A 20,826-nucleotide genomic window follows, 5' to 3' on the forward strand; every position below is an offset into this window, starting at 1 on the left:
TCTCCGTTGCTCCTGACTGTGTGCGTGCCTTCAGCTATGACGCAATCGTGCCATGGTGCTGTGGGACTCGACAAGATCCCAAGACCTCCATCTTGCCTCTCCTTTTTTTTCCATCTGGTCTGGGGGGCCGAGAACAATGGGCAGGAGACGTGCAACTTCCGGAGCGAAAGGTCCTATGCGCCTGCGCCACCCGATTGATTCTGCCTGGGCCTAACATATGTGACAGCAAGGTACCGGCAGCTACAACCCACCTCGTGCTCCCCGCCGATCGCCCGGGCGGGGCTAGCACTCCGCGCATGTCAAAAGACAGATACATCATCCCGCGACTGGACCGAACCACCGGCTCCACCTGCCTGATCTGGCGATATGCGCCCGACTTACACGTCACCATGAGCAAAAAGCAACAGTGGCAATTCATATAGGGCCTCAAGTAAGATGGAATAGCGTAGACATGGCGGAGCGCCGAGTTTCAGGCAAACCCATACATTTCTTTCTGCATTGGTGGCTGGATTCGTGACACACCTCCAACTACCTGCCGTGCAGTACGGTCTGCTGTGAGTGGTCGAGGTGAAGCCCCACTTACCCCCCAAGCCTGCGCTGCGATTCGCCCTCGACAGCCCGTCCCAAGACTTTGTTCGCCAGAAAGCTTGGTCTGAATGACGTCGACCACGTCCCAGCCCTCTCCTGGCCTCGTCTTGCGTGTGCCAACGCGAGCGAACACGGGGGCTAGCCAAAGTTGAGCAAGCGCACACCTGTCGAGGGCTGGACTGTAAAACGGTTGGCAGACCTCGTTGCCGCACTTCCGATCGCCTTGGCTGGCCCAGGTACAACGACGAGGTGTGCCACGGTTCAGAAAAGAAAGAGCGCATGTTATTTTGCTCCTTTGGGTGTTAAGCTCTGCCCTGCCCTACCTGCATGCTGCATGCCCACGTACGCGTACGAGGTGCGCCGTAATTACACCGCAGGAATACCTAGCCGCCGCTCTAGCCACTGCCCTAGCCACTCTTGGAGCATCTCACCCCCTGGAGCCACCGCATCTCACCAACTCATTGCAGTCTCCCGAGCTCGCGGACAACCGAAACACAAGGCCTCTTCACCGCTCCTCAGCCGCGGCCGAAGATAGATGGCTGCGGAACCAACCGACCGGAAGGATGAATTGGCTTCTGAATACATAAACCCCCTCGAGCAGAGCCCCAGATGGATGCTCGCCGCCCAGGCTCTTGCCATACGCTCTGGAGCGAGCATTGCGTTTGGCATGTCCAGTCTATACGACCCTGCTGGCACTGCTCCATCCGGCGTGCTCTGGCTCGATGCCACGCTGGGCAGCTGGAAGGCTAAGGAGGCCATCCGGGTCGATGTCTGGGAGCCCCCACGACCGCCATCGAGGGCCTCCTCTCGCATGTCGTCGAGAGTATCATCACGGGTATCCTCGCGAGTCTCCTCGCGGGTCTCCTCGCGGGTCTCCACCCCGGCTGCCGCCGCAAGTGCTGCTCCCGACTACTTGACAGCCGGCCAAGGCGGCGCCGACGGTGACAGCCGGCCGGCCATCATCAACTTCCACGGGGGTGGCTTCGTCCTCGGACAGGGCACCGACGACGCGCGCTGGGCCGCCGCTGCCGCCTCGGCGCTGGGCGCCGTCGTCTTCTCGGTCAACTACCGCCTGGCCCCTGGCTATCCGTTCCCCACCCCGGTCGAAGACTGTACGGCCGCCATCGCCCAGATCTGCTCCGACGACGGGCCCGCGGTCAAGAGGTATCGAGTCGACCGCGCCCGTGTGATTCTGTCGGGGTTCTCGGCCGGCGGTACCCTCGCCCTCGCCAGCTGGGTCGTGCTGCAGGACCCGGCGCGGTGGGGTTACGGGGACGTGCTGCCGCCATCCCTGCCGGCTGTCGCCGGCCTCGCGCTCTACTACCCGCTGCTAGACTACACCGTCGCCAGGCCGCGCAAGCGGGAGGCGTGCCCCCGGCCGGACCTGGCGCTGCCCAAGTCCCTGACGGACCTGTTCGACGCCTCGTACCTGTACCCGCCGCGCCCGCCGGGTGACCGCGGGGACCTCAGGATATCGCCGGGCCTCATGCCCGACGACATGCTCGCCCGGCTGCCGCCGCTGCACCTGTGCCTCTGCGAGCACGACATGCTCCTGGCGGAGGGCCTCGCCTTCGCCGACAGGGTGCGCGGGCGGGCCGACGACGGCGGCGGCGCCGGGCGCGTCGAGGTCCGCGTCGTCGGCGGGGAGAAGCACGGGTGGGACAAGCCGCCGCCCTTTGCGCAAAAGGAGAGCGCCGGCGAGGAGTACGAGGCGGCCATCGGCTCGATCAAGACGTGGATCGGTTTTGACGCCGAAATCAAGTTGCATGGACAGCGTGAGTGGTTCTTGACATTGCTAAGCTGACTGCCCAGGGTTTGTTCGTTACTGACATGATGAATGTACAATAGCTGATTTGGCGGCCCTACTAATACCTCCAAGTGCCATTGTATGAATAGTGTGAGAGAGGTATGTACGCGTAGATACTTATATGGCGAAATAGAGATTTGTATCTTGACAGCACGACGGCGGATATTACATGCTTCTCCGCTCTCCAGTAGCAGCGGCCCTATGAGTGAGCGAGCAGCGTGATTGGCCATATTCTCCTCGGAATTCATACTGGCCTGCTCACTGGCCCTGCTTAGATTCAGGAGCTGGAAAAAGGAGAGGGGTTCGTGATATATGTCTCGTTATAAATCGAAAGAGACGTAGAAAAACGCCTGAGCGAATCAGCCATGCCAGTCTACCTGTCCTGAGAAAACTCCAACCCTGTAAACGCCATACGAAAACGCTCCCCAAAAAGACAAACACGCTCAACTAAACATCAGAGCCGGCAATATCCGGGACGATGACTGCAACGTCGGGCGCGCCCTCATCCCTGGTCGCCACGCGGCGCTCGTGGAGGCCCCGGCGGGACCGCCTGCTCACCGCGGGCGCGTCGGGGAACACGGGGTGGCCGTTGCCGGCCCTGTTCACCTCGCTCATCAGCCGGGCGACGTCTCTGCCGAAGCCGTAGTTGTTCTTGACCGTCGGGGACCGGGCCCGGACGTCCCGCGCCCCCGCGCCGTCACCGTCTCTTGTATGGAGGGGGACCCGGTGAGGGTTGGCCCGGATCCGTGCAAAGTCGCTGAAGGGGTTGCCTCCCAGTCCAACGGCGGAGGTCCCCGTGGCGAGGGTCGCAACGCCGAGGGCGAAGATGGAGAGCTGGTCGGGGTGCGCTCTTTGTTAGCTTGGGGCGGACAATGGCTGTGAGCGGGGGAGTGATTGGTACTGACCTTCATTTTGGAGTCTATGTGGATTCACGAACAGTAGCTCAAACGCGAAGTCGTGTATGTATTGCCTTTCATAGAAGTGATGCGTGCGATGGTCGTGATGGTCAAGATCAAGCGCAGTGCCAGGGGCCAGCTCCGAGATTCTTAAAGCAAATCCTTCATCAGGAGCAGGAGCAAGGCAGAGTAGGTTTTTCGAAGGCAGACCCCGAAGCAAAGAAATGTTTGTTGGTTGAGAGCCCCTCGACAACTTTACTGTATTCTGCTGAACGTAGCGGCATCCTACCTGGTAAGCGGTTGGGAGGCGACGTGCCGGGTCCTGCTTACGGTCGAGCCAAGGAGATGGGAGCATCCCACATGCAAGTGATCAAGATGCTTGCTGTCATGAATAAATAAAGGAAAGAACAATGGACGCAAAGGGAAGAATGCCAGCATGGCCAGGTTCCTGTCCCTGCTCTTGGCGCGAGGCGGCGCATGCTCAGCCACGACCAGGGCGACAGGGCTTACTGTATCGGGAAATCCGTTGGTGTTGGTTCAAGGCCTGAATGCCCTCACACGGAACAAGAGCGACGCAGCCGACACGAGGGAAACTGACTGGCGCATACTTGCGCTTGTCGCTTATGAATTTGGGAGACTGTGTCTTTTTTCCCTAAAGGGCATCTAACAAGTTTGCCGGATTGATTTACCCGGCCAACTCCGAGTAACTTTCAGTGCTTCATCAAACGCGGACCTCCAATCTCGGGGGATCTTACCCCACTGCCTCTGCGAATAGCATAAATGATGGAATTTGGGGCTTGTCGAGCCAGCCTAGCCATTTGCAGCCATTCTCCCATCGATCCCCTAAAACATAGATAGAACCCGGCTGACAAGAGGCTCAGATGACCTCGTGATCTCGCAAACAAGCAACCTCCAGCGCTTGGGCGAGAGTCAACATGGCACCGTCTCCAGCGAACCAGCCGGGCCTGCTATGGCGGCAACTGCCCAAGCTGCTCCGCGCGAGGAGGCTGGTCCTGCTCGCCTTCGCCGTCTTCGCCTACCTCGTCTTGTCGCAGCGGCCCCGGGCGCAATGGAGGCCGCCGAGTTCCGGAGCCGCCGCGACGAGGTCTGGCGACCTGGCCGCCGTCGCGAACGACACGCTTGGGGTATGTAATGAACGGCCCGCTTGTCGCGAAACTGGTCAGATATATATATTTTTCATCCCTGCCTGCAATGTTAACTGTCTATCGATGGTGGCTCCGTCGCCCCGCCGACGCCGTGCATGCCAGTTTGACAAAGTTTTCGCCATCAACCGGCCGTCCAGGTCCGACCGGCGCGACTCGCTGTCCCTGGCCGCGGCGCTGACGGGCGTCCGGCTCAGCTACAGCGACGGCATCGACGGCTCCGAGGTCGAGGAGCGCGTGTTGCCTGCGGACAGCGAGGGCAAGCGCATCCGCAAGGGGAACGTAGGCTCTTGGAGGGCACATATGAACGTGCTTCGGACGTAGGTTCTTATTTTCTTCTTTTTTTCAACCCGAAAATTGTTCGCCCCTTTTTTTCTTCTTGACTTTCTTGCAGAAATACGAACCCCGGCGCAGCAAGAGCTGATCCGCCCGCGTTCTTGTAGCATAGTCGAGGAGGGCCTCGAGACGGCCCTCATTCTCGAAGACGACATCGACTGGGACGTGCGGCTCAAATCGCAGCTGCAAACCTTCTCGCTCGCGTCCCAAGCCTTCCTCCAGCCCCTTGACGGACACTCACACGGACGCTCGTTGTCCGCTCTCCTCCGCGATGAAGGCGACGCCACTACCACACTGCCACGGATCCCCCAGCTACCGCACCAGCCCCAGGGGAGCCCGTACGGCACCGGCTGGGACGTGCTGTGGCTGGGACACTGCGGCACCGAGCTCCCTATCCACGAAGGGGAGGAAGACGCAAAGAACCCGCACCGAGACGCAGACGCAGACGCGCCGCCGCCGCCGCCACCCGCACAGAAGAAACCACTCGGCGGCGTCGTCGTCACGATCCGGGACGACGAGACGGTGCCAGCGCCGCGGCACCTCCGGCCGCACCCGTTCGCGGACCGGCCGGACCGGCTCGCGACGGCGCACCCGCCGCGGACGCGGGCCGTGCACGCGTCGCGGGCCACGACGTGCTCGCTCGGCTACGCCGTGTCGCGCGCGGGCGCCCGGAGGCTGCTCTGGCGGCTCGGCGTCGACACCTTGACGGCGGGCTTCGACCTGATGCTGCGTGACCTGTGCGACGGCCGCTACCACGGGGACGGGGAAGGCGGGGTGGAGGGCGGCGGGCGCGAGGCGGGGCAGTGGCGTGGGCGCGGTCGGCCGGTCTGCGTGACGGTGCAGCCGCCGCTCTTTAGCCACTTCTCCTCGGGAAGGGGGGACGCGGGGTCGGATATCCAGGGGGTTGGCGGCGGTTACATGCAACGCTCTGGCTCGCAGTACATCCGCCTCAGCGTGAAGCAGAATCTCGGGCGGCTTGTGGAAGGCGCCTCGGTCGAGGAGCTGGTGGACCAGTGGCCTGACGATAGGCTCTAAGCCTGTGGTGGACACGACAGTACGGGTAGCACAGAATGGCCGCTCGCTTATTTCCTGCTACACACAGGCTCTTTGGTGTGTACGTTGAGTTGGTGGGTATCCAGATCATATAACTATACAAAGGGAAATCCTGTCGCGAATCTCCTTTTTTTCTTCTTTTTTTCTTTTTTACTTCTCCAGGAATTTCTGGAACGAAGACTGCTCAATGGTCACATTGCCGATGGCACGCAGCTTTTTGCGGCCAGTCTTCTGCTTCTCTAGCAGCTTACGTCTCCGCGAAGGGTCCGCGGCGTGGAGCTTGGCCAACACGTCTTTGCGGAACGGCTTGATGGTCTCGCGAGCCACGATGCGCTTTCCGACTGCGGCCTGGATGACGACCTCTGAAGAGCGGGAGAGGGCGCGGTCAGTGGTTGGAGTGCATACAGAACTAGCTATCTACTGCTGGGGCACGGAAAACTTACCAAACATCTGGCGGTCAACATGCTCCTTGAGCTTGGTGACCCATTTCCTCCCCAGTCGGTCCACCTGCGAGCTGTGCACTATCCTGCAGATGGCGTCAACAGGCACCTTGTTGACCAGGAGGGACAGCTTCACAACATCGCTCCTCCGCCATCCCCCGTCTTCGTAGTCGAGCGTGGCGTATCCCTTTCTACAACAAGCGCCCGAAACTATTTAGCCTCTCTGTTTGAAATTCGTGTGTGTGTGTGGCAAAGGGGAAGGAGGGTGGGTAGGGTATATCGATCACTCACGATGCGCCTTTGAGCTTGCCAAACAGGTCGTCCACCAGCGCCGACGCCGGCAACGCATATTTGAGGATGACCTGGGAGGCGCCAAAGAACTCGATGCTCTCCTGCTCGCCGCGGACGTTCTGGCACAGCTCGATGACGCGCCCGAGGTACTCCTCGGGCACCGCCAGGGTGGCCGAGACAAAGGGCTCGTAGAGGCCCTCGACCTTGGAGTGGGTCATCTCGTGGTCCGGGAACTGGGCCGGGTTCGTCACGATGGTCTCGGTGCCGTCGCGCCAGACCACCTTTGTGGGCACCGAGGGCTCCGTGATGATGACGTTGGCGCCGTGCTCCTGGCGCAGCCGGTCCTGGAAGACGGAGCAGTGCAGGCTGCCCAGGAAGCCGAGGCGCCAGCCGGCGCCCAGGGCCTCGGAGAAGTCCTTCTGCAGCGTCACGCTGCGGTCGTTGAGCGTCAGCTCGGCGATGCTGTCGGCCAGGCGCGTGTAGTCGCCCTGGTCTGTCGGGAAGGCGGCCACGAAGACCATGGGCTTGGGCTCCTCGAAGCCCGGGTACGGCTCGACCGCCTTCTCGCTGCCGACCGTGGTGAAGGTGTCGCCGATCTTCGCGTCCTGGATCCGCTTCATGCCCGGGTTGAAGAAGACGTAGCCGACCTGGCCGGGTCGCAGCGCCGTCTGCGGCACCTGGTTCGGGTGCTGGATGCCCACCTCGCCGACCGTGTAGCGGTTGCCCGTGGCGAGCGACACGACCTGGTCGCCCGGCCTCACGGTGCCGTCGAAGACGCGCACGAGCAGCACCACGCCGCGGAACGTGTCGTACCACGAGTCGACCAGCAGCAGGCGCAGCGGCTTGGACGCGTCGCCGACGGGCGCCGGAATCCCCTCGATGACGGCCGGGAGCACGCGCTCGACGTTGGTGCCGGCCTTTGCGCTGACGAGCACGGCGCCCCGGCCCGTCTCGTCCACGTCGAGCTCAAAGGTGTCGCGCAGCTGGCGCAGCGCGCGCTCCGGGTCGGCCGAGGGCAGGTCGATCTTGTTGACGACGGGCAGCAGCGTCAGGCCCTCGGCGAAGGCGAGGTAGAAGTTGGCCACCGTCTGGGCCTGCACGCCCTGCGAGGCGTCGACCAGCAGCAGGGCGCCGCCGCACGAGGCGTACGACCGCGTCACCTCGGCGCGGAAGTCGACGTGGCCGGGCGTGTCGACCAGGTGCAGCAGGTAGTCCTCGCCCCGGTACCGGTACAGCATGGTGCACGTCTGCGCCTTGACCGTGATGCCGCGCTCGCGCTCGACGTCGAGCTTGTCCAGGATCTGCTTGTTGGAGTCGCTTGCCGATATGGTGCCCGTGAGCTCCAGCAGCCGGTCGCTGAGCGTGCTTTTGCCATGGTCTATGTGCGCTATGACGCAGAAGTTGCGGTACCTCTCGATGGGGATGGCCGCGATCCGCTTCTCGAGCGAGCTCGCGTTCGCCGGGGCGCTGTATGCCCGGAAGCTCTGGAGTCTGTACGAGGGGGCTCTTGCGCCCCTGTCCAGCGGTGCCGGGCTGACGGAGTGGCGTCTCGTGGTGGCCAAGCTGCTATAGAGACAGCGAGACCCGCGGTCGGGGGCAGCCCGCTGGGGGTAGGCCAGTCGCCGCAGGCATTGTTGCGTGAGCCCGCCCAAGCCCACACAGCCGCGCATCCGGTCGAGAGGTGCCGGAGCGCTTCCGTGTGAAACAATTACCTCAGGACCTCAGGATCTCGGAGCCAGTCGCTGAGGGGAAGCCAGCTGTCTCTTGGCGACGAATTGGGACCATGGCATGGTGCCCGCACCTCCTTTATTCCTCACAACTTTTTTCGAGGTCATATCTTATCAGTGGCCTGCATCCCAGTCAGAACCCTAACCCGCCACCCATGAACAGCGCCCATGTTTGGATAGCATTGAACCCCTGAGTTTCCCGTCATCTCCATACAGGTTCCTATTGACAACCAACAAGACCCCCTATTCAAGGCCAACTTCCTTATAGTCAAGTCATTCGGTAAGCCAACCTCCCTGAAGTTACATCGGTGCGATCTCGATCTCTACGAGGCCGCAACTCAAGAAGGAAGCAAGTTTAAATCAAGGCAGGACAAAGGGCGTAAAACCAAAGCCTCTTGCCACGATCTGCTCGCAAATTGAGGGATCTGGCTTGCCTGCCCTGCAGTGGCTGTCGTTGTCACCAGCCAGAGCAGGATTGCTTCAAGGGATTCTACACTCCACATCACCAAAATCTATTCAAGTCAAGTCACCTCCCCAGTCCTTGCCAGCACGGGTGCGTGTGGCCCTTTTGGATGAAATAACGAATGTGGTATCTTGAGGGGCCGAAAGCAGCAGAAGGAGAATAAGAAGAATAAAGTAGTAGATACAAGCGTGTAGTATTTGGGCGGGGAGAGTGACACGTGCACGTCGGCAAGATAGAACAAGAAAGGGAGGCTGGCAGGTGGGTTAGGAACCCAAGGGGTACATCGACAGTGAGTTGAACAGGCAGTGCGCTTCTCTTCATCATTGATCCTCGTTTAAAATCGTAAATTAGCCATCACACGAGCACCCACTCGCTCCCTCTCTTGACAAATTTGTCCAATAGGAGGGTAAGGTCCGTGAGGACGAATCTGCAAATGTAAAAGGCGAAAAATTCCGCGGCGTGGCGCGTGCAGAGTTCCAGGCCGACCTGGGTCTTGTCAGCGTGGCGGAGGCCGGGGTCTTCGACCTGGCGCGCGATCTGGTCTGTAGTCGGGGGTTGACCTGTGTTAGCAGCCTCGTGGAGTGACGGGTTCGAATTTCGCAGGCCCGGGGAGCTGGCTTACCTATCACTTGAGCTGCGTCGAACAGTTTGGCAAGTGAAGACATGTAGTTCGCGTTGGGCCCCGTGAACTGAAGACTGGTCACCTCCCTCTTGGGCGGCTTGCTGGTCGGGTGAGCAGTCATGGGAAGCGATGCCGACGCCGAGCTTATATCCCTGACCCCATCAAACAGGCCTGGAGACGCATCCTTCTTGCTGCCGCCGCCTGCGTAACTGTTGGCGAGGCCCGCGGACGAGTTCTTGGACCTGAGTCGCCGCCACGAAAAACTCGACTTGCCCGTGACGCTCGAGGACCGCGGCACCGCAGACCCAGGATCCCCGTCGGTGCCCCCTGTGGCATCCCTGAACAGTGCTCCCATCGACTGCACACCCACCTCGTTCCCGAGTCTTCGCGTGAGCGTGGCCTGCACCTGTTCGAAGATGCCCTCGAGGGACTGCATCTCCTCGAGCACCGCATCAGCGTCGATAGTGTCAACCATCGAAAGCTTCTGGAGCGCCGCCGTGAGGAAGTCGCAGTTGGAAACCTTGTCTTCCACGTTCTTCAGCTTGACTCCCTTGACCCTCCACACATCTCTTGGCACAAAGAGCTTGCTGCTGATGTAACCTCCGCGAGGGTGCGCTAGCGTCTGATAGAGGCACCTCATGAGCCAGAAAGGCCTCAGCAGAGTATCTGTCGGGCACGGCTCGAGGGGCACGGGAGCGTCGACGCGGATAGAGCGAAGCGAGCCGGGGCTTGTGGGGCCGTGGATGTCGGCATCGAACAAGAACATGCCAGTGGACCCTGGCGCAAGTCTGTCCTTGAACGCCGCCGCTACCGGCGTGGGCATGCTGGGCACCGCCGGCAGTCTCGTGCTCAGGGCTCCGAAGTGAGTGCTCATGGGTGTGCTGGGGGACATGTCGGACCCGTCGTCAAAGTTGGTGACCGACACGTTCCGGCCCTTCATACTCCTGAGACTGGAAGATGAAAAGTTTTTTCTCAAAGCAGGAGGTTTGGCCACTGAAGGCGAACCGGAGCGCGGCTCCGATTCGGAGGCAACGCCCTGTGGTATCGGTGGCGTTGGGGGCGGGAACTGCTCCATAGGGAGCAACGGCGAGGGTGCCTGTTTGAAAGGCATGGTTCGACCAGCACCAGTTGAGAGCGCCTGGCGCTGCTGGGCTATGAAGCCTGTCGCCTTGGGCAGCGGCGGCTGTGTTTGCTGCGACGGCAAGGGCGGCGTGTTCGCCAACTGGTTTCCCATCGTCACTGGCTGGATGGTTCCCGACGGCTGTTTCCCCAGCTGGGTCGTCTCAATCTTGAGCTGCTTCGGGTTCTGGCCCGATAGCCGTCGGCTCCGCACGCTCTGGTCTGTGGGCTTGTTCTCGTGGTTGCCGCCGGAACTCTGCACGCCTGATGATCCTGGGCGTTGGGGCGGCAGCTGCGGCAGTGCTTGGGTCGGAGGTGGTGCCAAAGGCGCGCTGACCTTGACCACACTCGGGAGCCCTCCGTTCTCGCTTACCGTCGTGAGGACTGTCGTTGCTGTGGGAGGGTTGGATCCGGTAGATGTGTGCCATGTGCGGGCCGTAAATTCGCTAGAGTCTGACGTGCGCGGCATGGCTGGTTTTTGGGGTTGCTGGACTCCAAACGAGAACTCTTCGATGGCGTATCCGCGTGTCATCTCCTCCAAAATACGCTCCTCTTCCTCCGAGTCGTTGTCATCCTCGAAAAAGTCCTCGGGATCCGCCTCGTCCTCTAACCTGAGCTGCTCGCGCAGCCTCTTTTCCCTGTCGTTGGCCAGTTCCAGCGCCTCACGTTCAGACTCTCGCACTCGCTCCTTTGCCAGCTCGACCTTCCTCATGGCTCTGGCGACCACGTCTTCACCATCGTCCGGATGCCTGCGCAGGCTCGCAACTTCGGCATCGTAGCCCTCATCGTACGCGGCCTCGATGGCGTCGTCCAGGGCAGCATCGAACTCGGCCTCGGTATCGCCGCTGGTGCTTCTGAAGTGTTTTCTTTGCACGCCCAAGGAAGAGGACCTGGACTGGACCGAGGAAGCATTGGAACCCCCAGACTCATCAATGGGGTCAAGCCACGAGATCGACTCGTGGCTGTTCCCTCTGCTGTGTCCCCTGGTAAAGGTGGGGTGTTCAGGGGCATTAAGTCGGCTCGTTGGCATCGAGAAGTCGCTCCTCCCCGGAAATCCCGGACTCGTTCCTCCGCTCTGCGGACCGGGCGGTAGCCTGCGAGGTGACAAGGGCGGTGGCATGTACTGGCTGTCCATAGGACGCATCGGGGTCACGTCAAGCGTGTTTGAGTCCTTCCTGAACGGCTGGGAGAAGGCCGATTGCAGTAATACAGGCTGGCCTCCCTGGGCCGAGAAGGACCCGAACCTGGAGTTGGTGGCGGAGGCATTGGACGCTGCGCCGCCGCTTGGCTGCCGTCGATGGCCCGAGGGTGGGGCATATCCAGGGGACGGATGCGAGTCCCGATCCCTGAAGCTGGAGCTTGAATGGGAAAATGTTGTTGTCCGCACCGGCGCCTCGTCGTCACTGTTGACCGCAGAATACAACGATAATTCCTCGCGCTGGCCATGCCCCGGTGGTCGACTGGGCAGTGCCTTACCCAGCTGTGTTTGGTCGGGAAGGATGTCGTCGAGTTCCTCTATTCGAGTGGTGTATGTTTTACTCTGTTGATGCGGAAAGTCAAATGTTAGAGCCACGAGACGCCGAAAAGGGTGATCGAATTACATATCCACGGAAGAACACGAGAGTACGGTTTCCACCCGGGCGGCTGATGAAGAAGGAGAATGTGACGCACTATAGCTTCGAGCTTTTTCTTATCGTCCTCGCCGTTTGTCCTCACGAGGACCTGGTGGAGGAGATCACAGGCTTCGGCATATGCCTGCCTGGCACCCTCAAAGTTCCTGGCATTGTCGAGCTGAACGGCAGTGTTTGCCTTCTCGAGGGCGCGTGACAGCATGGCCTTTTGGGACGGCTGTTTGCTCGATCGTTCCTTGCTTTTTGAGGAAGCGGTCGTGTCGGCGCTTCCCTTGTTGGCCTGCGACCGATTCCTCGAGTGGCCCCTCTCGTGGGCGCTGCCATTGCGGTCGTACATGGTCATGGTGGCGTCGCTAGAGTTCCTGGCATGTGAACGGTGGTATTGCCCGTCCCCGGGCCTCAGGGACTGATCACCGGAGTCGTGGGCGGGGTTTCCTAACAGTTGACTGTCACGCCGAGACCGGCGTGCGTCATCGAGGGCCGCCGGCGGTGGGTCTGAGGACGCAAGGGTTCCGGCCGAGACCTCCTGCTCGAGAGACGGGAGGGCGATAATGGGTGGGAGGCTCTCGAGGGGAGGAACCGGGGTCGGAGAGGGCGACAGACGACGGACGCGACTACCCGAGGCGGAGCCGTTGGATATGGACGGCCTTTGCTTCTGAAGCTTCCGGGGCGGGGAACCGTAGGCGCCAAGAGGCTGGAATTCTTGCTGGAATTGCGCCTGAGACAGCTGCGGGATCGGCGCCGGGTGCGTGTGGACTCCAAAGGAATCGATGCTGCTCTGGCGGCGGCCGGCAAAGTTAGCGGAGGCGCGGCTAGACGAGGTCGAGGCAGACCATCGGTTAAGGGCCCGGAAACCGTCACCCAGGCCGTTTGTGGAGCTGGAGCGCGAGTGGTTCGGCCTTGGCTGGGAGGGCGAACGCGACTGTTGCGGCAAAAGAAATAGCTCCTCCCTATCAGACCCACCGGGGGCGATGGGCTGGGCGTTGAATGGATTCTGAAAGAGGACCTGATGGAGCTGTTGGTGCTGCTGGTGCTGGTGCAGTTGCTGTTGCTGTTGCTGTCGATGTTGGTGCTGGTAGTTCTGATAGGACGATCTGGGTGGTAGCGTGCTGGCGGCGGTGGCGGCGGTGGTGGTGGTGGACGAGGTGCTCGAGGTGGTGTGGCGGTTGTTCTGGTCTGACGATACAAGGTTCGGAGGGGGCAACAGGGAAGAGGTCCTTGGGAGCTGAACGGCGTGGAAGTACGGCGGCTGAGAGTTTTGCTGCTGCAAACCGAGGTAGGGTTTGGCAGCAGCAGTGCGAAGGCTCGGGTTCGGGGCTGCTGGACCGGCACGAGTGGCAGGGGCAACGGCGTCGGGACTGGCACTGGCGCGGGCACTGGCGTTGGCACTGACCGCGGACTGTCGACTGCCGGCTGAGAGGGCGGTCTGAGGGCCACCAGTCGAGACGGCGGCGGAGACGCCAGAGGGTGGACTCGCGTACGAGAGTCTCGGGGAGCCGTCGTCGCGGTTGCTGGTGCGGCTGCTGGCGCGAGATCCGGGGGTCGAGGGCCGCCGAAGTGCTGCTGCTGCTCCTTGCGGTATGGGTATGGGCGGCGGTGGTGCGGACGGCGGCGGGCCTGAGGGGGGCAGGCCGACAAAGGGTGTTGAGGCAGAGACGAAGAGGGCTGGCGGTGGTGCTGTTGCTGCTCCTACTGGGTGGGCAAACACGGTGTGAGGTGAGGGCATCCCGTCTCGGACCGTCTCCCCCTCACAAGGGGACGGCGGTATTGGGGGGAGGGTCGAGTCGTGCGGTCGTCGCCAACCGTCAGGTCGAGTCTCGAAATCAACCGGACCGGGGGGACCCACGCGCGGGCGGGCGGTTCAATGGAGGCAATGGGCGTGCTGGTGGGAGGCTGCTAGGGCGTCGCGCCGCGGGCTTTGGGCGGTGATAGGCTGGCGGGCGGCGGCGTGCAAGATTACGGCAGGCTTGCGACGCATAACGGGCGGGTTTTTCGCGCCCTTAGAACCGCTATATCGAGTGGAGTGCCGTGGTGTTTTTGTTGCAGCGGTGCAAGGGTCGAATTGACGGCTGAGGCAGACGACCAAGGGCTGCTGCGACTTGGGAGTCTGGTCTGGTCCCATAAAGAGGCTGCCAAGGGTGTCCCAGGAACGGGCTAGGCAATCCACTCGCCGTCACAGAGGCAGGCATTTTGATGGAGCGAGGAGGGCGACGCGGCGCGCCCACCGCACGAGCTGGCTGCTGGCTGGGCTGTGGACACGGCCGACGCACCCTCGCTCCCCCAACGGCGGGTGGCGTAGGTACCCCCAATACCCCATAGGTACATGTCCACAGGGGCCGGGCATGCAGGGGCTCCAGCACCAGGCCAGACTGCGAACAGCACCCGGACATTGGATTGACGAGACAAGGCCTCGACAGGCAGCGCAGACCAGAGCAGAGCATCCATGGAGCGGGGACGAAACCGGACAGCAAGCGCAAGCGCAAGCACAAGCACAAGACCTGCAGCAACCCAACTTTCCACCTTTCCGCTTCCAACCGATGCAGTCGATCTGATCCGAATCCCTTCTTCTGGCCTGCTACCCCCCTTGGCACGGCCTCTTGTGGCCATGGCAAGATACAGCAGATCCACGGGCACACTCCCCCGCCATTTGATGTGACGCCAAAAAGCTCTCGAGAAGAAAAAAAACTCTCCTCAGAGACGGACCGGGAAAGCGGGTACCTACCCATATCCACATGCAACCGTGTTCCGAGCCATGTATCATGTATGCTGTACGTGCCGTGCGCGCCGTGCTGTGCCTCCGTACCTGTACCGACCTACACGGTGCCGCCCACCACTGAGGTGGCTGTCCCCTTTTTCCTTGGTTCTGTAGGTGGTGGTGTCGCAGCTCGCAATCTGTAGGAACCCAGCGCCATCAATTGGTCGGCTTCTCGCCCCATCGCACACCACCCACTCCATTCACGTCGCTCTACGTCGCCTATCGAAGTAAGACGAAGAGGAGTGCGAGTACCCTGTTGTACCTGTGTATAATCACGCCGTGCGCGTCTACCCGAGCAGCCACCCAAGACCTCGGACGGTCACTTTGATCGCCAGTGTTTGCGTCGTTGTGCTCAAGAGGGGGCGTGTCCCATTTTGCGACGTCGCAATGTATAGTACACAATTAACTGGCACTCTGATCCACGGGCGTTTCGAGTGACATAACAACCACAAGCACAAAAGTCGGGGCACATTTCTTTCAATGGCCCTATCCAGCCACGTTCTCATCAGCCGAGAAGGGCCTAACCCACCCTCCTGGGCCTCCCGCTGCCCTTTTCCTTTGCGGACCCTCGTTTGCTGACCTCTAACTGGGCGAATCACCCAGCGTGGCGTGGCGCCGCTGCGAGTGTTGAAATATCCACCCGCACCACCGGTTCCAAAAGAAAAAGGGGCAAGGGGTGGTTAGGTTAGTGACCCACCCACTCACATCCCAAAGGGGAAGGGCCCGCTTCTCCCATCCCCCTTTTGGAGGACTGGGAAGTGCGACCGCAAGAAAGAAAAAGACAAAAAAAAAAAAGGAATGGGACAGACAGGCCACATTTCTCACCGTGTCTAGTCGTGTCCAACCATGCACGCGTTCGTCGGAAGCTTGACACGGTTGCTGCTTGATTCCGACTCGAGTCCAGCACTTAAGCTACGACCACCGGCAGGGGCGGGAAACGGAAAGAGAAGGGAAATGATGATAAAAAAGCAACGCCAGGTTACAGCCGCAGCCCCCAACGCCCAAACTCCCGTGCAGAGCCGCACCCTGACGGGCAGATCGAGTTTTTGCAAGGGACCATGGGGGACGAGGGGACCATCCCGAGCCTCGCCTCCAGGCCGCCTCGGTCCATCTCGCCAGTGTGCCCCGTGCTTGACTCACGTCCGTCGTCCCGTCCAGCGCCCAGTCAGGGCCGCCTTTTTTTCTTTCTTTTTTCTTTCGCCAGCCTTGGCCTGCCAGGCCATCCATGCCCCCTCCCCACGAAACAACCGCGCTGCCCGTCTTGGCCGAGCACGGACTACCGAGACGCCGGAAAGGGGCGCGCCCAGAAACAGATTGCGACGAATCGCATCACGCCTGTGTTTTCCTCTCTTGCTCCCAGCGATGGACCAGTCGCGCCCGCAACGGTTCCGTCGGGGGGCCTCAACCGCGCATGGGGATGCAGCATATACGGGTAGATAAGGCACACAGGCCTACCATATTGCGCACAGCTTGTCTCCCCGTCGCCCCCGGAGTTGGCTTGGCTTTGGGGGGGAGTAATCGGATGGAATGTGGCGATGGGGGGACCGACGACAGTCATTCCCATGTCCCCAAGTACTGCCGACGTATGGTGCCTAAATTCTGCTGTTGACCGCAAAGTCCTGTTCGGCGCTCCCGGTGCATTTCCGCCACGGATCCCTCCCCTCCCACCACGCAGGCTCGCAACCTCCATGTTTCAGCAACATGTGCGATCGCTGGTGATCGCTAACCCTACATGCCTTGGCCGCCCTCCCTCTTTTTTTCTACCTTTTGTGCTCCCGTTCTCCCCTCCTGATCCATCTGACGCCATCCGTCCGACCTGGGGGTCTTGCTCGAGCCTTGTCTTTCCCAAGCCCAGAACAGCATGGCCAGAAGAGGCAGCCCAGAGAGCCCAGTCAGGCCGGTGGTGGGGCCAAGGTCCTCCCTCCCCTGTTGTCCTTGCCTCATGAGATGCCTCACGACAAGGCAGAATCGCAACACCACGGACAGAAACGCCGAGGAAAAGCGAAGAAACGAGGGCAAATTTAGGTTGGCGAGAAACGGCGCTCTAAATCAGAGCGTCGGCGACTCGACCATGTCCTTCATCCCAACTGATGTCCCGTCTTATATCATATCTCATGACACCGACTGTGAGACGGCGAGCAGACTGACTAGAACGAAAAAGATACGAGGCCAGAGGCTTGCGGAAATCGCGAAATCGCTGGGGCTTTTTTATTATTATTCTCTGTCGCCTCCGAGCTAGGCGGCAGGTGCATACAGATGGCTAAAAACATGACCGCATCGGATGAGCTCGTAATGGTATCAAATCCAAGCCTGAACGCCCCGCCCCCATCACCATCGCCTCCCGCGCTGTGATGAATCGGCAGGCAAATGGGAAATGTTTCAACGCGCTGCTCTCTCGAACTCTGAGAGGCCCATCGGATGTTTTCGCGGCACGGCTCTATCCCTTTTCCATCCACCCATCTTTTTTTGCTTTTTTTCTTCCTCTTCTTCCTTCTTTCTTTCCCCGCCTCTCACACTTGTAATCCTTATTCATTCGTTGCAACCGTGGGGACTTTCCTGGGGTGATTAGAACTGTTAGCGCGATAGGTGCCTCCGGGACCTGCAAGACTTCCATCTTTTTGTGGCTCATGGTCAATGTGCTGGCTGCATTAAAGCCTTGTCTGTCTTGTGGAGGCATTTGTTTCATGTTTGACGTAGCGCACGCGTCAGCTATTGTGCATACCAACTTACGTGGTGTGCCCCAGGGCTGGATGTGGGCAGGCAGGCAAGATTAGGGTGACGATCCCAGCCGGATGGCCTGCCGAGGGGAGCAGCTAAGGCCATGCGGCTATATAGAATGTAAGAGCTAGGCAGCTGGGTTGCGGTCTCTGCATGTGGACATGAGCATGGTACAGGAGTCACGTAGCTATTTGCGAAATATCAAGACGGGCATGAAGATTTCATCCCCTAATCTCGGGAATAGCGGCATCCACGGGCCGCTGCTCTCTTACCGGCACATGGATGAGTGGAACAAAAATAACGGGTTTGTCAACGGCTCCAACAGCCTAGTATCCATATTCCCAGCCTGAACTCCAGTTCGATCTAAAAGCACATGCCCCGGTTTTACCCCCAGCTTTATATGGCATGATGATGGGAGGGTCCAACCCTACGCCGTTTATGCCAACCTAGGTTGACTTGGCGCCGGAACCTAGTCGAGCTCCGTCCCGGGGGTGTGAGGAAGTCGTTCTGCAGCCAAGCCCGAGACCTGCCTCGCCCCGCCGCCCGTCCTTCCCAGTCCGGGCCTGGCATCGGCCGCCATCCTGTTCTCCACACCACTGCACATGGCGATGATGCCGGCCCGAAGTGGAGAAGGCAAATCCGCAGTATGAAAAACGAGAGCCGCCGCCTCCACATGCCCATCTCTCATGCCTTGATGTCCCAGGGTAGAGGGTATGTACCGACCCAGTCGGCTACCTCGCTCTTCAACTGCACGATCTCCGGATCCGTCTCGCCAGTGCCGAGATGTTCCAGGAACAGCTTGAGCTTGCCGGGGTTCTTCTCCTTTTTGGTCTCGGCAGCCTTGCGTGCCGCCTTGTCCACCCTCACCGCGATCGTCACGGCACGGTCCACAATGTCGGCCACGCGCTCAAAGTCGTCCGCTCCAAAGCCCCGTGTCGTCATCGCTGGCGTGCCCATGCGCAGGCCACCGGGCGTGAGCGCCGACTTGTCACCGGGCACCGTGTTCTTGTTGGCCGCGACCCCGACAAGCTCCAGCACTCGCTCCACACGCGCTCCATCTATGCCCTGGGGCTTGAGGTCTGCCAGAACAAGGTGGTTGTCCGTGCCGCCAGACACAATCTTGTAGCCCAGGCCACCGGAGTCCTTCTTCTCGCCCAGCCGGCGCGCAAAGGCCTTGGCGTTGACCAGAACCTGCTCCTGGTACGCCCGGAAGTCGGGCGCCTGGGCCTGCTTGAGCGCAACCGAGAGGGCTGCAATCGTGTGGTTATGCGGACCTCCCTGGTGGCCAGGGAACACTGACTGGTTGATAGGGTTCTCCAGGTCATACAGCACATCCTGCTTGGTCTTGGGATTTGTTGACCGGACGCCGCGGCGGAAGAATATCAGGGCTCCGCGAGGACCGCGGAGCGACTTGTGCGACGTCGTCGTGACAAGGTCTGCGTAGCCGAACGGACCCGGAAGGACCTTAGCAGCCACCATACCCGAGATGTGCGCCATGTCTGCCAGCAGATAGGCGTTGACCTTGTCGCAGATCTCCCTCATGCGTTTGTAGTCGATAAGGCGGCTGTAGGCGCTAGCCCCTGCAACAATGATCTTGGGCCTGTAGACAAGAGCGAGCTCTTCGAGCTTTTCGTAGTCTATATACCCAGTCTCCTCGTTTAGACGATATGGGACCGTCTCGAAGTATTTGGAGATGAAGGATATTTTTTTGGTGGGTATTTGGTAGCCGTGAGACAGATGCCCTCCATGGGGCAGATCGAGACCCATCAGCCGATCATGGGTGTTCATCAGGGCCGAGTAGACGTATAAGTTTGCCGGGGCACCCGAGAGCGCTGTTGCCAGGGGCACAGGTAAGCAACCTCTGATTCCGTGGTTGGCGCAATCTACACCCGGTTCTCAATCAAGCCGCATGCCAAGACAACCAACTCACCTTGAACATTGACTCCCCATTGCTTTTCATCCAGGCCAAAGGTCTCGAGGGCCCGCTGTTGGCAGAGGCGCTCGGATTGGTCGATGAACTCATTCCCGCCGTAGTACCTCGCTCCTGGGTAGCCCTCTGAATACTTGTCTAGACGAGCAAGACACGCTTAGCTCTCCAATTTTCAAAGACAGAATCACCATTGGGGCCTGTGGTTGCGCGCATACTCTGCATGGGGCTTCCAAGCGCATCCAGCACGGCCTGGGATGTGAAGTTCTCAGAAGGAATCAGGTTGATGTATTGCTTTTGCCTTTGTTTCTCCTACCGGTCGGATTTGTGTTAACAACATTCTGTCTGCCATAGCTGCTGGTATGGAAAACAACGCGATGTGACATACGTTCTCGACAATCTCGTACATGACTGGGTCGGCATCCTGGAGGTGCGAGGAAAGGAGCTATCGGCGGATGATATATCAGTATGGTCAGTTTATAGAGGTGACAGGTGGTCACCCGTACCCGCTGCTGGCTCTCCCGCACAGCCGACGAAACCGCCCTGATCTGGCTGCGGATCGCGTATCTCGGCAGAGGCCTGAAGGCCTTCGAGGCCGTGTGCCTCCACGCCGGCAGTGACATTTTGGGTAGTGCTGCAGATATTGCGGCAGCAGGTTAGCTCGGCGATTGGGAACCGGGAGCAGAGCAGTAGATATATATAGCAGCAACGTGCCTGGTGCCTTGCTTCAAGCGATATCGCCCACAATCGCAGTCCCGCGGCTCCGTCGGATTGAGAGGCGGTTGAGGTCGAGTTGCCCGTCGGCCGTGGTCAATGGGGTGATGATGCACACACAGCGCCCTGGTTCCCCGCGCCACCGACAAGCTAACGCCCCCTGACGCAAGCTCCATCTGCTGTGGGGCCTGTGCTTGTCGGGATCCACAGACTGAATCAATTCAGGTCAGCCACAGCCACTCAGCGCGGAGACTAGGAAAAAAGGAAGGGGTCCCGCACTGTGGCTTGTGTGCAGGCTCCATTGATAAAACCGAAATCTCTGCTGCGTTTTTTGTCTGTTTCTTTCTCCTTTTCTTTCCTCATCAACTAAATTGGGGGTGATGAGCCAGCTTGATATCGTAATGTTTCCACACTCCAGCAATGGATTGGGAGCTAGCCGACATGCCCCGGTCACCTCACCACATTGGAGGGGCAATTTGAAGCAGTCTGACCCAAGACCTTGGTTGATCCTTTGTTCTAGTGCCTCCGCAAGCTGGCCTGGGATGGAGTTTTTTTCTTCACCTTCCCGCCCCCCCC

The 20,826-nt window shown here is 60.3% G+C and overlaps 8 protein-coding genes across 8 annotated transcripts; 2 read left to right on the top strand and 6 right to left on the bottom strand.

Moving 5' to 3' along the window:
• Positions 1 to 647: 647 nt before the first annotated feature.
• Positions 648 to 2,649, top strand: GGTG_09711 (hypothetical protein). The gene is made up of 2 exons (XM_009227569.1): positions 648 to 2,363; positions 2,437 to 2,649. Exons 1-2 carry the CDS (start codon positions 1,124 to 1,126, stop codon positions 2,478 to 2,480), a joined length of 1,284 nt encoding a protein of 427 aa, XP_009225833.1. The 5' UTR covers positions 648 to 1,123; the 3' UTR covers positions 2,481 to 2,649.
• A 193-nt stretch (positions 2,650 to 2,842) lies between these two features.
• GGTG_09712 (hypothetical protein) lies at positions 2,843 to 3,306 on the bottom strand (the record flags this gene model as incomplete). Its single annotated transcript, XM_009227570.1, has 2 exons — positions 2,843 to 3,229; positions 3,301 to 3,306. The coding sequence occupies 2 exons, from the start codon at positions 3,304 to 3,306 to the stop codon at positions 2,843 to 2,845; spliced, it is 393 nt and encodes a 130-aa protein (XP_009225834.1).
• A 552-nt stretch (positions 3,307 to 3,858) lies between these two features.
• GGTG_09713 (hypothetical protein) lies at positions 3,859 to 5,825 on the top strand (the record flags this gene model as incomplete). Its single annotated transcript, XM_009227571.1, has 3 exons — positions 3,859 to 4,436; positions 4,560 to 4,774; positions 4,898 to 5,825. Exons 1-3 carry the CDS (start codon positions 4,227 to 4,229, stop codon positions 5,823 to 5,825), a joined length of 1,353 nt encoding a protein of 450 aa, XP_009225835.1. The 5' UTR covers positions 3,859 to 4,226.
• Positions 5,528 to 8,380, bottom strand: GGTG_09714 (GTP-binding protein LepA). Its single transcript, XM_009227572.1, has 3 exons — positions 6,575 to 8,380; positions 6,287 to 6,474; positions 5,528 to 6,205 (listed from the first exon to the last, which is right to left on the bottom strand). Exons 1-3 carry the CDS (start codon positions 8,242 to 8,244, stop codon positions 5,994 to 5,996), a joined length of 2,070 nt encoding a protein of 689 aa, XP_009225836.1. The 5' UTR covers positions 8,245 to 8,380; the 3' UTR covers positions 5,528 to 5,993.
• A 738-nt stretch (positions 8,381 to 9,118) lies between these two features.
• GGTG_09715 (hypothetical protein) lies at positions 9,119 to 13,862 on the bottom strand (the record flags this gene model as incomplete). Its single annotated transcript, XM_009227573.1, has 3 exons — positions 9,119 to 9,306; positions 9,387 to 12,045; positions 12,177 to 13,862. 3 exons carry the CDS (start codon positions 13,860 to 13,862, stop codon positions 9,119 to 9,121), a joined length of 4,533 nt encoding a protein of 1,510 aa, XP_009225837.1.
• A 428-nt stretch (positions 13,863 to 14,290) lies between these two features.
• GGTG_09716 (hypothetical protein) lies at positions 14,291 to 14,581 on the bottom strand (the record flags this gene model as incomplete). Its single annotated transcript, XM_009227574.1, has 1 exon — positions 14,291 to 14,581. One exon carries the CDS (start codon positions 14,579 to 14,581, stop codon positions 14,291 to 14,293), a length of 291 nt encoding a protein of 96 aa, XP_009225838.1.
• A 2,678-nt stretch (positions 14,582 to 17,259) lies between these two features.
• GGTG_09717 (hypothetical protein) lies at positions 17,260 to 17,946 on the bottom strand (the record flags this gene model as incomplete). Its single annotated transcript, XM_009227575.1, has 3 exons — positions 17,260 to 17,447; positions 17,622 to 17,718; positions 17,882 to 17,946. 3 exons carry the CDS (start codon positions 17,944 to 17,946, stop codon positions 17,421 to 17,423), a joined length of 189 nt encoding a protein of 62 aa, XP_009225839.1. The 3' UTR covers positions 17,260 to 17,420.
• Positions 17,947 to 18,293: 347 nt separating this feature from the next.
• GGTG_09718 (serine hydroxymethyltransferase) lies at positions 18,294 to 20,159 on the bottom strand (the record flags this gene model as incomplete). The annotated part of the gene is made up of 5 exons (XM_009227576.1): positions 18,294 to 19,441; positions 19,540 to 19,677; positions 19,755 to 19,848; positions 19,925 to 19,981; positions 20,043 to 20,159. 5 exons carry the CDS (start codon positions 20,157 to 20,159, stop codon positions 18,294 to 18,296), a joined length of 1,554 nt encoding a protein of 517 aa, XP_009225840.1.
• Positions 20,160 to 20,826: the final 667 nt, after the last annotated feature.

The sequence above is a fragment of the Gaeumannomyces tritici genome (assembly GCF_000145635.1).
Source record: "Gaeumannomyces tritici R3-111a-1 unplaced genomic scaffold supercont2.5, whole genome shotgun sequence".
Taxonomy (NCBI): domain Eukaryota; kingdom Fungi; phylum Ascomycota; class Sordariomycetes; order Magnaporthales; family Magnaporthaceae; genus Gaeumannomyces; species Gaeumannomyces tritici.